At 53.4% G+C, this 15,566-nt stretch overlaps 3 protein-coding genes across 9 annotated transcripts; 2 read left to right on the top strand and 1 right to left on the bottom strand.

Annotated features, from left to right (window-relative positions):
• The first annotated feature begins 163 nt into the window (after positions 1 to 163).
• On the top strand, positions 164 to 3,712 carry ZNF513 (zinc finger protein 513). Of its 3 annotated transcripts, none has more exons than XM_040623023.1 (4): positions 164 to 180; positions 722 to 883; positions 1,863 to 2,450; positions 2,542 to 3,712. In XM_040623023.1, the coding sequence occupies exons 2-4, from the start codon at positions 859 to 861 to the stop codon at positions 3,366 to 3,368; spliced, it is 1,440 nt and encodes a 479-aa protein (XP_040478957.1). In that variant the 5' UTR covers positions 164 to 180; positions 722 to 858; the 3' UTR covers positions 3,369 to 3,712. The 3 variants fall into 3 exon arrangements, with proteins under 3 accessions (XP_040478957.1, XP_040478955.1, XP_040478956.1); XM_040623021.1 differs by lacking the exon at positions 164 to 180 and adding an exon at positions 386 to 471; XM_040623022.1 differs by lacking the exon at positions 164 to 180 and adding an exon at positions 580 to 597.
• Positions 3,713 to 3,825: 113 nt separating this feature from the next.
• SNX17 (sorting nexin 17) lies at positions 3,826 to 9,770 on the bottom strand. 2 transcript variants are annotated; one of them, XM_040623024.1, is made up of 15 exons: positions 9,566 to 9,770; positions 9,023 to 9,097; positions 7,893 to 8,010; positions 7,296 to 7,360; positions 6,905 to 7,015; positions 6,717 to 6,807; positions 6,486 to 6,573; positions 6,177 to 6,246; positions 5,796 to 5,888; positions 5,277 to 5,480; positions 5,016 to 5,147; positions 4,776 to 4,853; positions 4,555 to 4,629; positions 4,425 to 4,466; positions 3,826 to 4,332 (listed from the first exon to the last, which is right to left on the bottom strand). In XM_040623024.1, exons 1-15 carry the CDS (start codon positions 9,626 to 9,628, stop codon positions 4,219 to 4,221), a joined length of 1,419 nt encoding a protein of 472 aa, XP_040478958.1. In that variant the 5' UTR covers positions 9,629 to 9,770; the 3' UTR covers positions 3,826 to 4,218. The 2 variants fall into 2 exon arrangements, with proteins under 2 accessions (XP_040478958.1, XP_040478959.1); XM_040623025.1 differs by lacking the exon at positions 9,023 to 9,097.
• A 167-nt stretch (positions 9,771 to 9,937) lies between these two features.
• EIF2B4 (eukaryotic translation initiation factor 2B subunit delta) lies at positions 9,938 to 14,708 on the top strand. Of its 4 annotated transcripts, XM_008700312.2 has the most exons (13): positions 9,938 to 10,043; positions 10,413 to 10,456; positions 10,781 to 10,916; positions 11,316 to 11,522; positions 11,799 to 11,881; positions 12,061 to 12,152; positions 12,393 to 12,507; positions 12,717 to 12,793; positions 12,973 to 13,075; positions 13,326 to 13,453; positions 13,595 to 13,772; positions 14,167 to 14,347; positions 14,469 to 14,708. In XM_008700312.2, exons 1-13 carry the CDS (start codon positions 10,013 to 10,015, stop codon positions 14,666 to 14,668), a joined length of 1,575 nt encoding a protein of 524 aa, XP_008698534.1. In that variant the 5' UTR covers positions 9,938 to 10,012; the 3' UTR covers positions 14,669 to 14,708. The 4 variants fall into 4 exon arrangements, with proteins under 4 accessions (XP_008698534.1, XP_008698533.1, XP_040478953.1 ...); XM_008700311.2 differs by lacking the exon at positions 9,938 to 10,043 and having other exon boundaries at positions 10,304 to 10,456; XM_040623019.1 differs by lacking the exon at positions 9,938 to 10,043 and having other exon boundaries at positions 10,785 to 10,916.
• Positions 14,709 to 15,566: the final 858 nt, after the last annotated feature.

Below are 15,566 nucleotides of genomic sequence, written 5' to 3'. Positions count from 1 at the left end.
GCCAGGGCTTCTCTGCCCTCTTCACCCGCCTGGTTTCTGTCTGATCTGTGATTGGCTCGCCCGCTTCCTTTCGTCATAATCACTTCCTGGTCACGCTGTGGACGTTTTCGCCGCTCTGCTTTCCACGGACTACGCGTCCCGTGTGGCTCTGCGGCAGCGGAAGCGGAAGCGAGGACGGAGGTACCAGCTGGTCTCCGTAGGGGGGGGTAGGGGGCTCCATGAATGGACGCGGCGGCGGCGGCGGGAGCGGCCTGAGCTGGGCGCCGGGGCCAGGGCCGGGGGCTGCCCGGGGCCCGCGCCGCTGCATGGAGGCGGCCCGCGGGCCCTGAGAGGAAGGGCGGGCGGGCAGGCGGGATTGGGAGGGGCGGGGCCGGGCGGCCGCAGGCCGGAGGCGCGTCGGGCTGGAGCCGGTCACGATGCCCCGAAGGAAGCAGAGCCACCCGCAGCCCGTGAAATGCGAGGGGGTCAAAGGTCAGGGGTCAGGGGCCGCGAGGGGGGAGGAGCGGGGGTGGGGTCAGAGGAGTGGGTTCAGGTCGGGGTGGAGGGGGACTCCTGAGGGATGGGGTGGGCGATCTGGACTCCTAGCTTCCTACCGAGGTACTAAGGGAACTCGAGAGGGTCTGTGAGTTCGGGAAGTACGGGCTGCGACGGCTAGCTCCCGGGGTGCGGATGATGGGTACGGTTCCTGAGGGAGAATCTACAAGCCCCCTCCCCTCTTCAGTGGATACCGAAGACTCCCTCGACGAAGGACCCGGGGCCCTGGTATTGGAGAGTGATTTGCTACTAGGCCAGGATCTGGAGTTTGAGGAGGAAGAGGAAGAGGAGGAGGAGGAAGGTGACGGCAACAGCGACCAGCTCATGGGCTTCGAGAGAGACTCTGAAGGTGGGTTTGAGGGACTTGACCTGATCAAGGATTAGTGGCCGCTGGAACCTCACCACTTCAGGAGGCGGGTTAGGATTTAGTGCCAGTGAGCAAAACACGAAACAGTGCCACAACCTGGGGATGATTAATTTAGATTTGAGCTAGATTTTTTCACTTGCCTAATGGTTCAATGAGCTCCATCACTTTGTTGAGATGAAGTTCTGGGTCCTGGTCCAGAGGTGGTATGAATAGGACAGTGGATGAATCACATGGAGCAACCGGTTAAAAGTTAATGCCCTTTCAGTAACCTTGTCCTCCTGCCTAGCATATTCCTTATGTGAAGTTTTAGGTTTGGGGAAACAACTTCTTATTCAAATTAAGTTATGCCTAATCTAACTCCCTTTAACCTGCAGGATAAACCCTTTCCTTTTGAGGTTTTGGTCTCTACCCCCAGGTATTCTTGCACATTCCCTTTCCCCTGTCAATCTTAACATCACCCCATTCTAATTTGCTGCACCACCTACCCACTTATGCCACCTATGCGAAGGATGCTTTTGAAAATCATTGAGGGAATTCATGTAAAAGAAAATCCATCTTTTAGGCACATTGCTTTCACTTTAGTCCAGATTTTGCCTCTCTTGACATAGTTTTTATTTTATAATCAGCTCTGTACAAAAAAGGACCTTACTAATGTAGAGCTTAGAATAAGGTCTCAGGCCTTTGCCTTGTGTATTTTTACTTTACTTTCTTATCCCAAGAATCAGCAAATTACATTATTGATTCATTTCAGCCTGTGGTCCAAAGTGAGCCTTTGATCTTTTTCTGTGCAGTGGAATTAGGTACAGCTGTCATCACTAGGTTAGTACAGTCTCAGAAGCAGGTAATTCATAATGAATTTTTTAGGATCACTGAAGTGAAGGGTGGGGCCAAACAAGGGGCGGGGAGTTTGGAGCCTGGTCCTACCCCATGCTGATGTCTCTTCTCATGTCTGTCTTACCAGGAGACTCTCTGGGGGCCAGGCCTGGGCTTCCCTACGGGCTGAGTGATGACGAGTCTGGGGGCGGCCGGCCACTAAGTGCCGAGAGTGAAGTTGAGGAACCAGCCAGGGGTCCAGGGGAGGCCAGGGGTGAGAGGCCAGGCCCAGCCTGCCAGCTGTGTGGGGGGCCGACAGGTGAGGGGCCGTGTTGTGGGGCAGGAGGGCCGGGTGGGGGGCCCCCGCTGCCCCCACGGCTACTATACTCATGCCGCCTCTGCGCCTTCGTGTCCCACTACTCGAGCCACCTGAAGCGGCACATGCAGACACACAGCGGGGAGAAGCCGTTCCGCTGTGGCCGCTGCCCCTACGCCTCAGCCCAGCTCGTCAACCTGACACGACATACCCGCACCCACACTGGCGAGAAGCCCTACCGCTGTCCCCACTGCCCCTTTGCCTGCAGCAGCCTGGGCAACCTGAGGCGGCATCAGCGCACCCACACGGGGCCCCCCACTCCTCCCTGCCCGACCTGTGGCTTCCGCTGCTGTGCTCCACGTCCCACCCGGCCTCCCAGTCCCACAGAGCAGGAGGGGGCAGTGCCCCGGCGACCTGAAGGTAAAAAGCCAGAAACCAAAAGAACCTGGGACATGGGTGGGTGGCCCTAGGGATACTTGGATTCATAGCTCAGGTCTCATTGTCCCCACAGATGCTCTGCTGCTTCCAGATTTGAGCCTCCATGTGCCACCAGGTGGTGCCAGTTTCCTGCCAGACTGTGGGCAGCTTCGGGGTGAAGGGGAGGGCCTCTGTGGGACTGGATCAGAACCACTGCCAGAGCTGCTGTTCCCTTGGACCTGCCGGAACTGTGGACAAGAGCTGGAGGAGGGGGAGGGTAGTCGGCTGGGAGCTGCCATGTGTGGGCGCTGCATGCGAGGAGAGGCTGGAGGGGGTGCCAGTGGGGGGCCGCAGGGCCCCAGTGACAAAGGCTTTGCCTGTAGCCTCTGCCCCTTCGCCACTCACTATCCCAACCACCTGGCCCGGCATATGAAGACGCACAGTGGCGAGAAGCCCTTTCGTTGTGCCCGCTGTCCCTATGCCTCTGCTCATCTGGATAACCTGAAACGGCACCAGCGCGTCCACACAGGAGAGAAGCCCTACAAGTGCCCCCTCTGCCCCTATGCCTGTGGCAACCTGGCCAACCTCAAGCGTCACGGTCGCATCCACTCTGGGGACAAACCTTTTCGGTGTAGCCTTTGCAACTACAGCTGCAATCAGAGCATGAACCTCAAACGCCACATGCTGCGGCACACAGGCGAGAAGCCCTTCCGCTGTGCCACCTGCGCCTACACCACAGGCCACTGGGACAACTACAAACGCCACCAGAAGGTGCATGGCCATGGTGGGGCAGGAGGGCCTGGCCTCTCTGCCTCTGAGGGCTGGGCCCCGCCTCACAGCCCCTCCTCTGTGTTGAGCTCTCGGGGTCCGACAGCTTTGAGTGCCGCTGGCAGCCGGGCTCTCCATACGGACTCGCCCTGAACTAGGTCCTCCTCCCTCAGGGCCCTATGGATTAGCCCTGCCTCTCCTGTACGTTTTATACAGATGGACCAGAAGCCACCTTCTACTTTCTCCCCCGCTGGCCAGGGGCTCCACAGACTAACCTAGGCACTATATGGACCAGCCCAAACCCCATGGGCGAGGGGCCCATATGGACCAGGGGGCCTTGCCTTGACTGATGCACTTCATGAGCTCAGTGAGAAGGGCCCTGTATTCACCTCCACTGCTCCCGGGGGCAGTAGAGAAACCGGCTGGGGGACTGCCCAGCCTCCCACCTGTTTATTTAACTTATTTCAGTGCTTTATAATAAAGGAAACACTAACAAAGCCATGTCTGTGCTGAGTTGGCAGTGGCAAGCCCAGCTCCACCTCACCCTTAGCACAGCAGGCTGTGCCATGATGGGGGGAGGGGAGCAGCGGCAGTGAAAGGGAACCAGAGGTAGGCAGCAATCAGGCTGAGTTTAATGACGGGGAGCTGGGCCAGACCATACACAGACCTCTGCCCATCCCCTTGGCCCTGGCCCCGAAGAAGCCAGAAGCAGCCCCAGGGGAAGCTGTGGTTCCTCCCCAAGGCAGGTAGCCATGGTCCCTTGGACTTTGTGCAAAATACTAAATGCTAATTTGGCATTGAGGGCCAGCTCTGAAAAGAGAAAACAATCCTTTGTGCAGCCAGCCCAAGGGGTGGAAGGGAAGGCGGGTTAGGAAGCCCCTGGCCAAGAGAAGAAAAGGGAAGGAAGGAAAGAAAAGACCCCCCTGGCTTGGGGGATAACAGGCACAGGGCAAGTTTCTGAACATTCCTCCAGGGTAGAGGGCAGACATCTGAGCACTGGAGATCACAGATCCTCATCTCCAATGCCCTCGAAGGCAAAATTGCCGTGGACATCACTGGCACTGGCATCTGTGCTGGGACTGCCAATCCCCCGCAAGCTCACGGCACTCAGCTTGCTCTGTAACAAAGGCAGGGTTGGGGTCAGAGAGCTCGAGCCTCCCTGAGATCCCCTACCAACACCAACCTCACCAACCCTCATCGGAAACTCACTGAGAGTTTGACCATGGACTCCCGGCTGGCATCGGGTGACTCCTGGGGCAGAGGAGGCAGAGGTGTCAGCTCACTGGGGGAGATAAGGCAAGGCTGGCGGGTGGGGTACTGATCAGAAAGTGATACTTACAAGCAGGGGTGGGGACTTCACTGCTTGCTGGCTGTCTGAGCGTCTCAGGGTGCCCCCCACTCGCCGGCGCAGCATCTAGGGATGGAGACATGAGGTGCTGATACAGGCAGAATCCCTCTGGAGTCCCCATCACTTCTCCCTCTTGGGAGAAGCCTCACACCTAGGACAAGAGGCACGGAGAGCACAACCACTCAGCTGCTTGGTCCAGACCTGTCACTTACCTTCCTGATGCTGCCACCAGATTTCTTCACCATCAGTTCATCTACCATGGACTGCAAGCAGATACTCATCATGATAGCCTGAGGGCAAGAAGAGAGCTCAGCCTGACTAGAGTGGTCATCCTGAGCCCAGCACCCCTAAGACAAGGGCTCCCACTCACATGGAGTCCTGGAAGCCCTAGACTTGGGTATCTAAGAGACGGTGCAATGGGCTCCAGAGGAGGCCTGAGGGTGGGCTCACACCTGAGGGCTGGTGATGGTGACCCACTGTAGCCGGTCCTTGCTCATGAGGTATTCAAAAGCCAGTTCCAGGCGCACCTCACCCCGGCCCCGGCCTGGGCCTGGGCTGCTTGTGCCTCCACTGGGCAGTGGCACCTGGGAGAGAAAGGAGAGTTAGGCTGAGATCGTTCCAGCCAATCTGCCTCCCTCCTTGGATCCACTGCAGCCCATTCCCGAAGCTCAAGGCTTGCCAGGCCACCATCCCAAAGGCCTACCCCAACTCACAGAAGAGGTGACCCGCCAGCACCGCATGCGGGTGACCCGGAAGGAGCCTTCGCGGAGTTGCTGGCCAGGCAGGCGGAGCTGGAGGCTGAGCTCACTGTTGCCTGCGCTCACCACCACGGGACAGTCCTTCTCTGGGAAGTCAGCCACACAGGCATCAAAGCGCAAGTAGCCATAGTGCCGCAGTGTCTGCGCCAGCCGCAGGAACTGAAACCCAGTCACCATGCAGGGCGGGTCAGGAGGGGAAGTGGGGTGAGTCAGAAAACAACCCTTGGGGGGCGCCTGGGTGGCGCAGTCGTTTAAGCGTCTGCCTTCGGCTCAGGGCGTGATCCCGGCGTTCTGGGATCGAGCCCCACATCAGGCTCCTCCGCTGGGAGCCTGCTTCTTCCTCTCCCACTCCCCCTGCTTGTGTTCCCTCTCTCTCTGGCTATCTCTATCTCTGTCGAATAAATAAAAAAAATCTTTAAAAAAAAAAAAAAGAAAGAAAACAACCCTTGGAAGGAGACAGGAAAGCAGGCTCACCTCCTTCTTGGAGACCTTCTCTTGCAGAGATTTGAGCTGCCGGTGCTGCTCCTTGGTGACCAGAATCCACCCACGCTCAATGTCTGATACCGTCTACAGTAGAGACAAGGGGTGGGGGGGGGGGGGTTTGGGGCTTCCAATCAGAGGTCCAAGGAAAGTGTCCAGTTATCTCTGTCCAGCCTGACCCTTAGCCCCACACTTGAGCGACCTCTTTGCAGTGAGTCCTTGACTATATCAGCTTACAAAGTAGGGAGAACAGACTGTGCCAGGTGCCCTGATAATATTCTAGGAACTTCATGTAAAGACATGAAGAATTCCCTTGCCAGAGTGGGACACCAGTATCTATTTCAGGGGAAGGTTCTGAGGCAGCTCCAAGCTCACCTGAGCATAAAGCAGGTTCAGGCCAACCCGGTTCTCCATGACATCGTCATCATAGGCAGAGTCCCAATAACTGTGAGGCCAAGGGGTGGAAAGGGGTAATGGGGCTAAGCTGGGGTAAGGCAAGAGAGGTGGAATAGAAAATAGGAGCAATCTGGAACTACTGGACAAATATGATGGTATAGTGGGAGGAAGCTTGGGAGGCCTGGTAGAAACACCCAGCGCTACCCCCTTGTCCAGGTTATTCTGTCTCAGTACACGGCCCAGTAATCCAATCCAGCACCCTCCCCCTCCTCCAAGCCCAGCCCTGACCTCTTCCTTAGCACAATCTTATACTCTTGACTCCGAAGACTGGTAACAGACACATAAGGCAGCTCAAACTCTTGCAACTTCCGTACGACTATGGGTTAAAAAAAAAAAAAAAAAAAAGGAAATGTCACGAAACTCAAGGGAAGAAACGTCAAGAGAGGAGCCCTGAGGAAATGTCAGATTTGGGGTTTCACTACTAGAAGCACAGGGAAGCAGTTAACCATAGAAACTCACAAGAAAAGGTTCCATCATCTTTCTCTCGAACCAGAAAGAGACTAAAGTATCCGATCAAGTCATCTGGAAGATCCAGCTTTGCAGCCACAGCCTGGGGATAGGGAAGCAAGTACGGCTCATCATACTGGCTGTTCCAATCACTCCCAAACCTGGGACCCTGGGGTGCAGGGGAGGTACAAGTGCCTCACCTCTAGAACATCTTCGGTCTGATCTGAAGTTAGCACATTGACCAGAACCTTCTGCCCATTGCTGAGCAGCACTTCCAAGGAAACCTCCTCAGTGGGGACCTGCTGTGTCTCCTGGTGTGAAAATACACGAGAATGGAGGCACCGCCTTGTTAACACCTGCCCAATGTCTAGCTCTAACCCATCCCCAACTCTCTTATTTCTAGGTCCTTCTAGCGTCTTTATTCTCAGTGGCTTAATCACAGACTGGGTTTCCTTGATTTCGCTGGTACAGCAGAAGGCCCCTCCCATAAAAAAGGTACCAGGATGACTCTTCTGTAGCCACTGCCTTAAAAATGACATGGCCCTACAGGAATGTCCTTCCCTTAAATCTCATTCCCACTCAGAGCCTTACCTGTTGTGCCCGACGCAGGAAGCTATTGAAGGTCTCACTGCTCCCAAGCAGCGGGTCTTGCCGAACTGTGGGGACAAGAGAACACTATTCCAGTAACTCAGGACTCCCTCTTGACGTCCCCCGCCCCCCCGTTATTTTCTTGGTAGGTTCCCCCCCATCCCATTTCCTGGGCTGATGATGTCCTGTCATATCACCCAGCTGGCCTCACCTCACTCACTATTTGCATATATTCTTCACCTGCCCCACCCCTGGCTGCCATCTAGTTGAGTCCAGTCTATAGAACTAGGGAAATAAGACTGATGTTAATCTAAAGAACGTCAGATGCAAATTAAGTTCTCCCCACCAATCTAAACTGCTTTAAGACTATATAGTGGTACCTTGGTATTTCCAAACTGTTATTAGTATATTAACCAAATTGCTTTGCTAATACCTAAAGCATCCTTGCATGCTATTTACTTTTCCTAATTAAATAATAGATCAAACAAGAGGCTCCAAAGATGTAGAAATTAATTCAGGCCAGTCTATAAAACCAGCTGTTTTGAGTCTCATCCCATAGCTCTCAACACAGTTAGCCTAAAGTTCCCTCCAACCACTCACCAGCTTGCATGTACTTCTCTAACTGCTCTCTCCTCTGTTCTACCTCAGCAGGTGTCAGAGAGAAAAGCTTCTTTGGGGGAAATGCAGGAAGAACATTGGCCCCATACTCCTTCCGAAGCTGTTTGGGAGAAAGAGATACAACTCTTCACACAAAACATAGCTAATGAGAAGAGGCAATCCACACTCACAATGTTCTCTTGGGTTCCCCTTCCTTTCCCTCAGCCCACCCCCTCCACCCCCATCTACCCTGGTCATCCAAGGAATCATTCCTTTGGCAGAGGTAGCATCCCAGGGGAGCAGGTCCTCTGTCCTAAACATACATTCTTTCCTATCTTACTATGTACAAGTCAGCCCCTTCACAGTGTGGGTAGGGTTTGTATAGGGCCAGGGCCTAGGGAACCCTTTGATTATTTAGCAAGACTGTGTTCATCGAACCCTCACCAGAGGCAAAGAACTTTATAAGGAAAATGTATGTTCCCAGTTAAGTACAGCTAAATACATCCACAAAATGTGTTAAGACTTACAGGGACTTTGCAGATCAACAAATACATTTTTTTGGTCTTAGAAACTAAGGCCCAAATAAATTAGGCAACTGCTCAGGGTTGCACAGCTAGTTGTCAGTAGAACCAGGACTCTGTACTGAGTTGGATAGAGCTTGCAATCTGCTGAGAACTTAGAAACATTGCATCGGAGATACATAAGGATAACTGAACAGGTAGGCCCACTGAAATGAGCTAAAGAGCACAGAAGGATTGGTGAATGATTTCTATGAGAAGGGAAAACAATTTCAAGTTGCAGCTCAGAGGACAGAGAAATGTGTTTGGTAGCAGAGGGGGTGGTCGGTTTTTCCATGCACAGGCAAAGGCTGAAATTAAGACTGGGGACAGGGAAGCAGAAAGGCGGATGTGAGTATAAAGAGGAGCAGTTAGAGCAGCAAGACAGTAAGCTTCTTAGGGAGTTCCCCGGAAATGTCAATCTTTAAGATAAAGCGCCAGATCCTCCCCAGTGGCAGTGATTAAAGGGAAACTACACAATCTACGAGGGAGCCAAGAGGGGGAAAATGGAGACACTAATGCCCAGGTGTAGGAAAGGGCTTGAAAGCTGCCTCAAGGCAGGGGTGCTGGTCCCACCTGCTCGTGCAGCCCCAGGAGCTGGCTGTAGCGCACCCGGCAATGCAGGACTCCATTCACGTGAATGTTATAGGCCTGAAGACACAAAAGCAGGCAAGCATTTTAGGGTCGCGGTCTGGGCGACCCCCTTGAAAACCCTGGCCAGAAGTCGTCTGGCACAAGCTCCGCCTGAGTAACGCACCGAGATCGTCCGAGGGTTTATTACTCTGTTTTCCCCAGGGCCAGCTCCTAAAGCAGAAGGACCAGCCTGGGGGCAACTCGGGTGCTCTTGCCGCAGTCTCCCTCCCCAAGAGGCCAGTGACGCCCACCAGAGCGGCCGCGGCCCAGCCAGAGGGAGACGACGCGGGCGAACAAAGGACCTGCGGGAGCTTGGGCGACCTTTGGACGAATCTGAGACGGGATATAAGCTCCCAGCGAGGCCGTCGGGAGTCAGCGGCCTGGGACCAGGCCCCAAGAGTGGCGGCCAGGCCTCGGAGGCCGCTCGGAGAGGGCTCCGGCCCGTTATCCCCGCCCCTGCCCGGCCCGGCTCCGGCCGCTCCTCACCACGTAGGCGGAGCCGCCGCTGTCCCCGCTGCGGGACTCGGTTTCAGGAATGGAAAAGTGCATGTTCCCTGCGGCAGGGCCCAGCTGGGCTCCGGACTGACAGGGCCACAGCGGCTTTACACGCTCGCCTCCGCCGCTCAGCGCGTCCCCGCTGCCTCACTCGCCATTTTGGGGGGGCCTGGGATCGGAGGTGGGAAGGGTGGTGGGACGTCCGCTCTGGGCGCAGCTCCCCGGGCATGCTGGGAACTGTAGTCTAAAGGGCAAGAGCCGACTGCCACGCCTGGGAGCTCAAAGCTGAGCGGGCCCTCCTCGGTGCCCGTAGCCCGGGGCGGAGCCCCAGTGCACGTCGGAGATTGTAGTCCGCGGAGGGCTGCGCGCTGCGGGTGTCGTCCCAGGTGGCGCCGTAGGCCCAGGGACTGCGGCGGGCGGAGCTTAGGACCGAGGGTGATGGCTGCCGTGGCTGTGGCTGTTCGCGAGGGTGAGTGAAGGGCGGGGGCGCACTAACAGGTACGCGGGGCGCCAAACGGCTGTGGCCGAGCCCTGAGTCCCTCTGGGTCCTGTCGTTCCGTTCTGCCACCTCTCCGAACTCTGGGGTGCACTGCCTGGGACGCAACCCCGCGCCGCGTACCGGCTGGCTCGGGCCAGAAGGGTGGGGGCCCTGCCCGGCTGCCTCCCCCGCCTTCCTTTTGATCCTGCCGCGCATTGCGTCCCCACGCGGATCCCTGGCTTGCGCCTGGCGGCGGAGCTGTGGTCATGCCGACCCAGCAGCCAGCCGCGCCGGGTACGAGCCCCTCCAAACCCTCCCGGAGCCTCTCTGGCTCACTTTGTGACCTGTTTTCTGGTGCAGACTCGGGGTCTGGAATGAAGGCGGAGCTTTCTACTCGGCCTGGGGTAAGTGAGGGTACCCTCCCAAAACGCCTGTCAAGCTCTACGCAGGAGGTTGTGTCAGCTTCGTTCCGCCCCAGCCTCCGTCCCCGTTTCACTTTATTTCTCAGGAAAGCCAGATTTTACAGAATTCTTTCAGTCCTAACAGTATGTGACTCTGATCCTGGAGGAGAAGCTTCGATCCCTATGGGATGTAAGCTTGTAACAGCTAGCTGGTTAGTTAGAGAGCATTAGAGGCTTTACCTTATAGGAATCTTGGAAGGCACCAGTAGTGTTTTTTTCCTCTGTGGAATTGTTGGGGAAGAGCAGTATTCTATGTCTGTGTCTCAGGCAGCAGGGAGGGAGATGACCCAAGAAGAGAAGCTGCAGCTTCGGAAGGAAAAGAAACAGCAGAAGAAGAAACGGAAGGAGGAAAAGGGAGCAGAACCAGAAACTGGCTCTATTGTACCTGCAGCCCAGTGTCAAGGTGTGGAGGCTTTTTTAAAGGGTTGGGGTGTGGATCTGGTAGAGGGATGTGTGGGAGAGAAGAGGAGGAGACAGGACAAACAGAGTTGGTTTGAGCAAGTGAAAAGCGAAAAAGTTTGTTTATTTTAAGATTTTATGTATTTATTTGTCAGAGAGAGAGCGTGCACAAGCAGGGAGAGCTGCAGGCAGAGGGAGAAGCAGGCTCCCTGCTGAGCAAGGAACCAGATGCGGCTCTCAATCCCAGAACCCTAGATCATGACCTGAGACGAAGTCAGGCGCTTAAGGGACTGAGCCACCTAGGCGTCCTGTGAGGAAATTTAGAAAAGCAGAGAAGCTTTGGCTGGGGCAGAGGTAGATATTACCTGCCTGGGACTTGGGCACCTCTTCCTTCTACCTTTAGTTGGCCCAGCCAAAGAACTGCCAGGACCAGGCAGTCAGCTGGCTACTGCTGGGGAGAAAGCTCCAACTGGTCGAAGTAAGGCTGAACTTCGTGCTGAACGGCGAGCTAAGCAGGAGGCAGAGCGGGCCCTGAAACAGGCAAGGAAAGGGGAACAAGGAGGGCCACCTCCTCGGCCCTGCCCCAGCACAGCTGGAGAAACCCCTACAGGTACCTTCCCTTCATTTCAAGACCTCTCTTTTGATTTTAGTTCTTGTGTTAGCTCAGGCTCCCCATAGTAAAACAGCTCTCCCTTCCTGTTCTTTGTCTTGGGACCAAGAGCTCAAAATTCTCCCCTCAGTCTCATCCTGTCTCTATTTCTTCTACTCTTTTCTCCCCTGTTTTTCCCCTCCACCTGTCCAGTTTTTCTTGATACCCCTTATGCCTTAAAAGCAGATTTCTCATTAGTATCCACAGTGTCTTGAAAACACGGTCATTATCTTTTAGGAGTGAAGCGTCTTCCTGAGCACACTCAGGTTGATGACCTCACAGTTTTGAGAAGGCTTGCTAAAAAACCGGAGCAACAACAGGTAGGAAGTGGTTTCAGTGTGTGGCCAGAAATTGCCTAAGGGAGATGGGATAGATGTGGTAGGAGTTGGGGGGAGGTGATCGAGGCAAAGTGAGATCCTGGAGTAGATTGGGTATTTGAGGCAAAGTAGCCTCACTGTTTACTTGCTTTCCATTGCTCCTCTTCCCCTGTTTTGTCAAGGTTCCTACACGAAACGATTATGGATCCAAAGTTAGTCTTTTCTCCCACCTGCCCCAGTACAGCAGACAAAACTCTCTGACTCAGTATATGAGGTAGGATCTTATGAAACTGTCATGACTTTTAATTTAAGTTCTAGGAGTTTTGGTGACTCAGTATTGAAAGTGACTGGAAATCTGAGATGGGGTCTGTAGGAAGAAGCCTGCACATAAGGCAAAACTCTAGAGGAAATGGGGGTGTCTGTGCTAGTGAAGGAAGTTCCTTTTCATCAGGGGCAGGTGGGCAGTAGGTGCTCAAGCTCCCTTGCAAAGTGTGTGACACCGCCATCCCATCAGCATCCCATCCTCTGTGATCCACCCAGCCATGGTGCGACTCGGCCTGCAGTACTCCCAGGGCCTGGTCAGTGGCTCCAACGCCCGGTGTATTGCCCTGCTTCGTGCCTTGCAGCAGGTATTCCCCGTCCTGTTCTCTCTGTGACCCAGTCCCATCTTCCCCAACACTACCCCAGCTTCCTCTCACCCAGAGTAATCTCTGGGGGACAAAGGGAATGACTACCCTCAGAACACTTTGCTCAGTAAAACTTGCCCTACCCTCCACCCCCCACCTTTCAGAGGCCTTTATTAGAGACCGTTTTGCTGATCACTGTGTGTACCATATAGGTGATTCAGGATTACACAACACCTCCCAATGAAGAACTTTCAAGGGACCTAGTGAATAAACTAAAGCCCTACTTCAGGTAAGGACAACCAGTGCAAAGTCCGCTCCCACCTCCCCTCGTTCTCTTCTTACACTCTTTCTCTTGCTTTTTTACCTTTTGTTTCATTTTTCTGTTCTCTATCTTCTTTTCAAAGAAACCATTTTTAAGCACGAACGCGAGTCGTAGAGTCACACAAACGCGAGGTATTGTCTTTGCAGCTTCCTGGCTCAGTGCCGTCCCCTGTCAGCAAGCATGTACAACGCCATCAAGTTCCTCAACAAGGAGATCACGGGTGTGAGCAGCTCCAAGCGGGAAGAGGAGGTGATGAATTTGAGGAATGAGCAAGGCATGCACCTGAGGGTACAGCCGAGAAGCACATCCAGGACTCCCAGAAGAGACTGTGAGGCCGTTCTGACCTGGTCCAGGGTTAAGGAAGTGGTTGGGCTGTCTTGACTTGTGCCACCTTTGGGCCCCCATTAGGCCCCCTTTGAGCCTATCATTGTATACATACTCAAGCATCTGGCACGATAATCAGAGGAATCTTGTTCCCTAAGCATTTTAATCCATTTAGGCCAAGTCAGAACTTGGAGCAGCCATTGATCGGTATGTGCAAGAGAAGATTGTGCTCGCAGCTCAGGCAATTTCCTGCTTTGCTTGTAAGAAGATCAATGATGGCGATGTGATCCTAGTATATGGATGGTATGGTCCAGACCCTATGACTGAGAAAATGGGGGGGAGGTGAAACAAAGTGAAGAAGGGACTGCCCCTTTGCCCTTTAGTAATGAGCTGCCTGGCTATCAGTGACATCTATAACTGAATCCTCCTCTCCATTCACTCCAGCTCATCTCTGGTATCACGAATTCTTCAGGAGGCTTGGGCTGAGGATCGGCGGTTTCGGGTGGTAGTGGTAGACAGCCGGCCACGGCTGGAGGGAAGGCACACACTGCGTTCTCTGGTCCGTGCTGGGGTCCCTGCCTCCTACCTGCTGATTCCTGCAGCCTCCTATGTGCTCCCAGAGGTGAGGGCAGAGGAAGGGGACTCCAGAGTTGGAGGTAAAAGGGTGTAGTGGTATAGACATAATCTCATCTTTCCAAGGGTATGATTATTTAAAAATACTAGAATTTTATAGCCTTGTTTGTATTAAATAGGAAAAAAACATCTATAGTATGTTCTAGCAGTGTCATTATTGTAAGGACAGTAAACTAGCGGCCACCAAGAGGAGACAGGACAAAAGTAACTTTGGAGTTTTATTTGTGGGAGGTGCAGCGGGTCAACAGGTGTTTTCCGAGAAGAACCATCATGAAGCTCTGTTATTGTCTTAATACTGCTATCTTGGGCAGGAGTGGGGAACCTTTTTGTGCATTAATCACATGCCACATTTTCTCCCCCTCTCCACTGTTCAAAACAAATAGGTTTCTAAGGTGCTATTGGGAGCCCATGCACTCCTGGCCAATGGGTCTGTGATGTCACGGGTAGGGACAGCACAGCTGGCCCTGGTGGCACGAGCCCATAATGTGCCGGTGCTGGTCTGCTGTGAAACATACAAGTTCTGTGAGCGTGTGCAGACTGATGCCTTTGTCTCTAATGAGCTAGGTAAGGAGTCTAGGAGGGCAGAAGAGAAGTTTCCAAAGATCTGAGATTTGGGAGGGAGTGGGGAAGTTGAACTACAACTTGTTTTCTCAAAGGACGTAAGTGGGTACATCTCCCGTCGCAGGTGACCCTGATGATCTGCTGTGTGAGCGAGGAGAACATGTGGCCCTGGCTAATTGGCAGAACCACCTGTCCCTACGGTTGTTGAATCTAGTCTATGACGTGACCCCCCCGGAACTGGTGGATCTGGTGATCACGGAGCTGGGGATGATTCCTTGCAGTTCTGTACCTGTTGTTCTACGAGTCAAGAGTAGCGACCAGTGAGTGGGGGAACACAGGGTCAATAAATGACATACTCCCTGCATTCAGCAACTCTGCTGCCTTTGTATCTCTTTCAGTATCGCCATCACGTAGGTTGCAAACACTGAGCTAGATATGAGGAGGAATATAGGGACAAATCAGATCTCTTAAATATTTTAGGATCGTTAACCTAAATATTTATATTGATACATTAAATTATTCCATATTAATAAGTAATATTTTTAGTGTTGAGTACTTATTGTGTGTCCAAAACTGCTATAATTCCTTTCTGATCTGTTTAGGAAGGTTAAGATAGCTTTATAAAAGGAAATTTTACAAATAAGAAAACAGACACTGAGGTTAAGTCACTTGCCAAAGCAACACAGCTAAGGCACAGAGAGCTGAGTTACTTGTCCAGGGTAGTACAGTAACAAAAGCAGCTTGTGATCTCAGGCATTCTGGATTGAGAGACTGTGCCCCTGACTTTTATGCCGTCTGCCATTGAGGAACACTCATCATAGTGGAAGTAGACAGTATCTGCAGTATGAGAGCAGTTCCACTAGTTGTATGAACAGAGTTCTAGGAGGCAACCACAGATGATGCCGGGAAACCTAATAAGGTCGGAGAAGACTTCATAGGCAGCATGTGGCCTGGGAGGCTAGGGAGTTTCCCATTTGGAAAAGAATTGGAAGATAGATCAACAGTGGGAACAGCTTAAATGCAAAAACAGAATGGCCAGTCCAAAGTGTCGAATGGTGTGGTGAGGCTAGACCCGAGACTTATGTGGAGAGTGAGTGATAAAGAGGCAAAAGTAGGTTGGGCTGGAGCCAGATCGTGAGTCTTAACCATGTGGTTAGCCTAAAAAAATGGGGGACTCATCTGTTCTGTGTGTATATGTGTGTGTGTGTTTTATTGAAAAATT

The sequence above is a fragment of the Ursus maritimus genome, unplaced genomic scaffold (assembly GCF_017311325.1).
Source record: "Ursus maritimus isolate PB19 unplaced genomic scaffold, ASM1731132v1 scaffold_6, whole genome shotgun sequence".
NCBI classification, from domain to species: domain Eukaryota; kingdom Metazoa; phylum Chordata; class Mammalia; order Carnivora; family Ursidae; genus Ursus; species Ursus maritimus.
The sequence above is the reverse complement of the archived record's forward strand: the minus strand, read 5'-3'. Positions and strand labels throughout refer to the sequence as shown.

What these genes read in the sequence shown, in the direction of transcription:
- ZNF513 (XM_040623021.1), top strand. Translation starts at nt 417, where the DNA reads ATGCCCCGAAGGAAGCAGAGCCACCCGCAGCCCGTGAAATGCGAGGGG. An exon ending in GAAATGCGAGGGGGTCAAAG is followed by an intron (nt 472 to 721) that starts GTCAGGGGTCAG and finishes TCCCCTCTTCAG; the next exon opens with TGGATACCGAAGACTCCCTC. An exon ending in CTTCGAGAGAGACTCTGAAG is followed by an intron (nt 884 to 1,862) that starts GTGGGTTTGAGG and finishes CTGTCTTACCAG; the next exon opens with GAGACTCTCTGGGGGCCAGG.
- SNX17 (XM_040623024.1), bottom strand. Translation starts at nt 9,628, where the DNA reads ATGCACTTTTCCATTCCTGAAACCGAGTCCCGCAGCGGGGACAGCGGC. An exon ending in AGACCGAAGATGTTCTAGAG is followed by an intron (nt 6,808 to 6,904) that starts GTGAGGCACTTG and finishes CCCTATCCCCAG; the next exon opens with GCTGTGGCTGCAAAGCTGGA. An exon ending in TGAAGTCCCCACCCCTGCTT is followed by an intron (nt 4,467 to 4,554) that starts GTAAGTATCACT and finishes CCTCTGCCCCAG; the next exon opens with GAGTCACCCGATGCCAGCCG.
- EIF2B4 (XM_008700311.2), top strand. Translation starts at nt 10,319, where the DNA reads ATGCCGACCCAGCAGCCAGCCGCGCCGGGTACGAGCCCCTCCAAACCC. An exon ending in AGCTTTCTACTCGGCCTGGG is followed by an intron (nt 10,457 to 10,780) that starts GTAAGTGAGGGT and finishes TCTGTGTCTCAG; the next exon opens with GCAGCAGGGAGGGAGATGAC. An exon ending in AAAAACCGGAGCAACAACAG is followed by an intron (nt 11,882 to 12,060) that starts GTAGGAAGTGGT and finishes TGTTTTGTCAAG; the next exon opens with GTTCCTACACGAAACGATTA.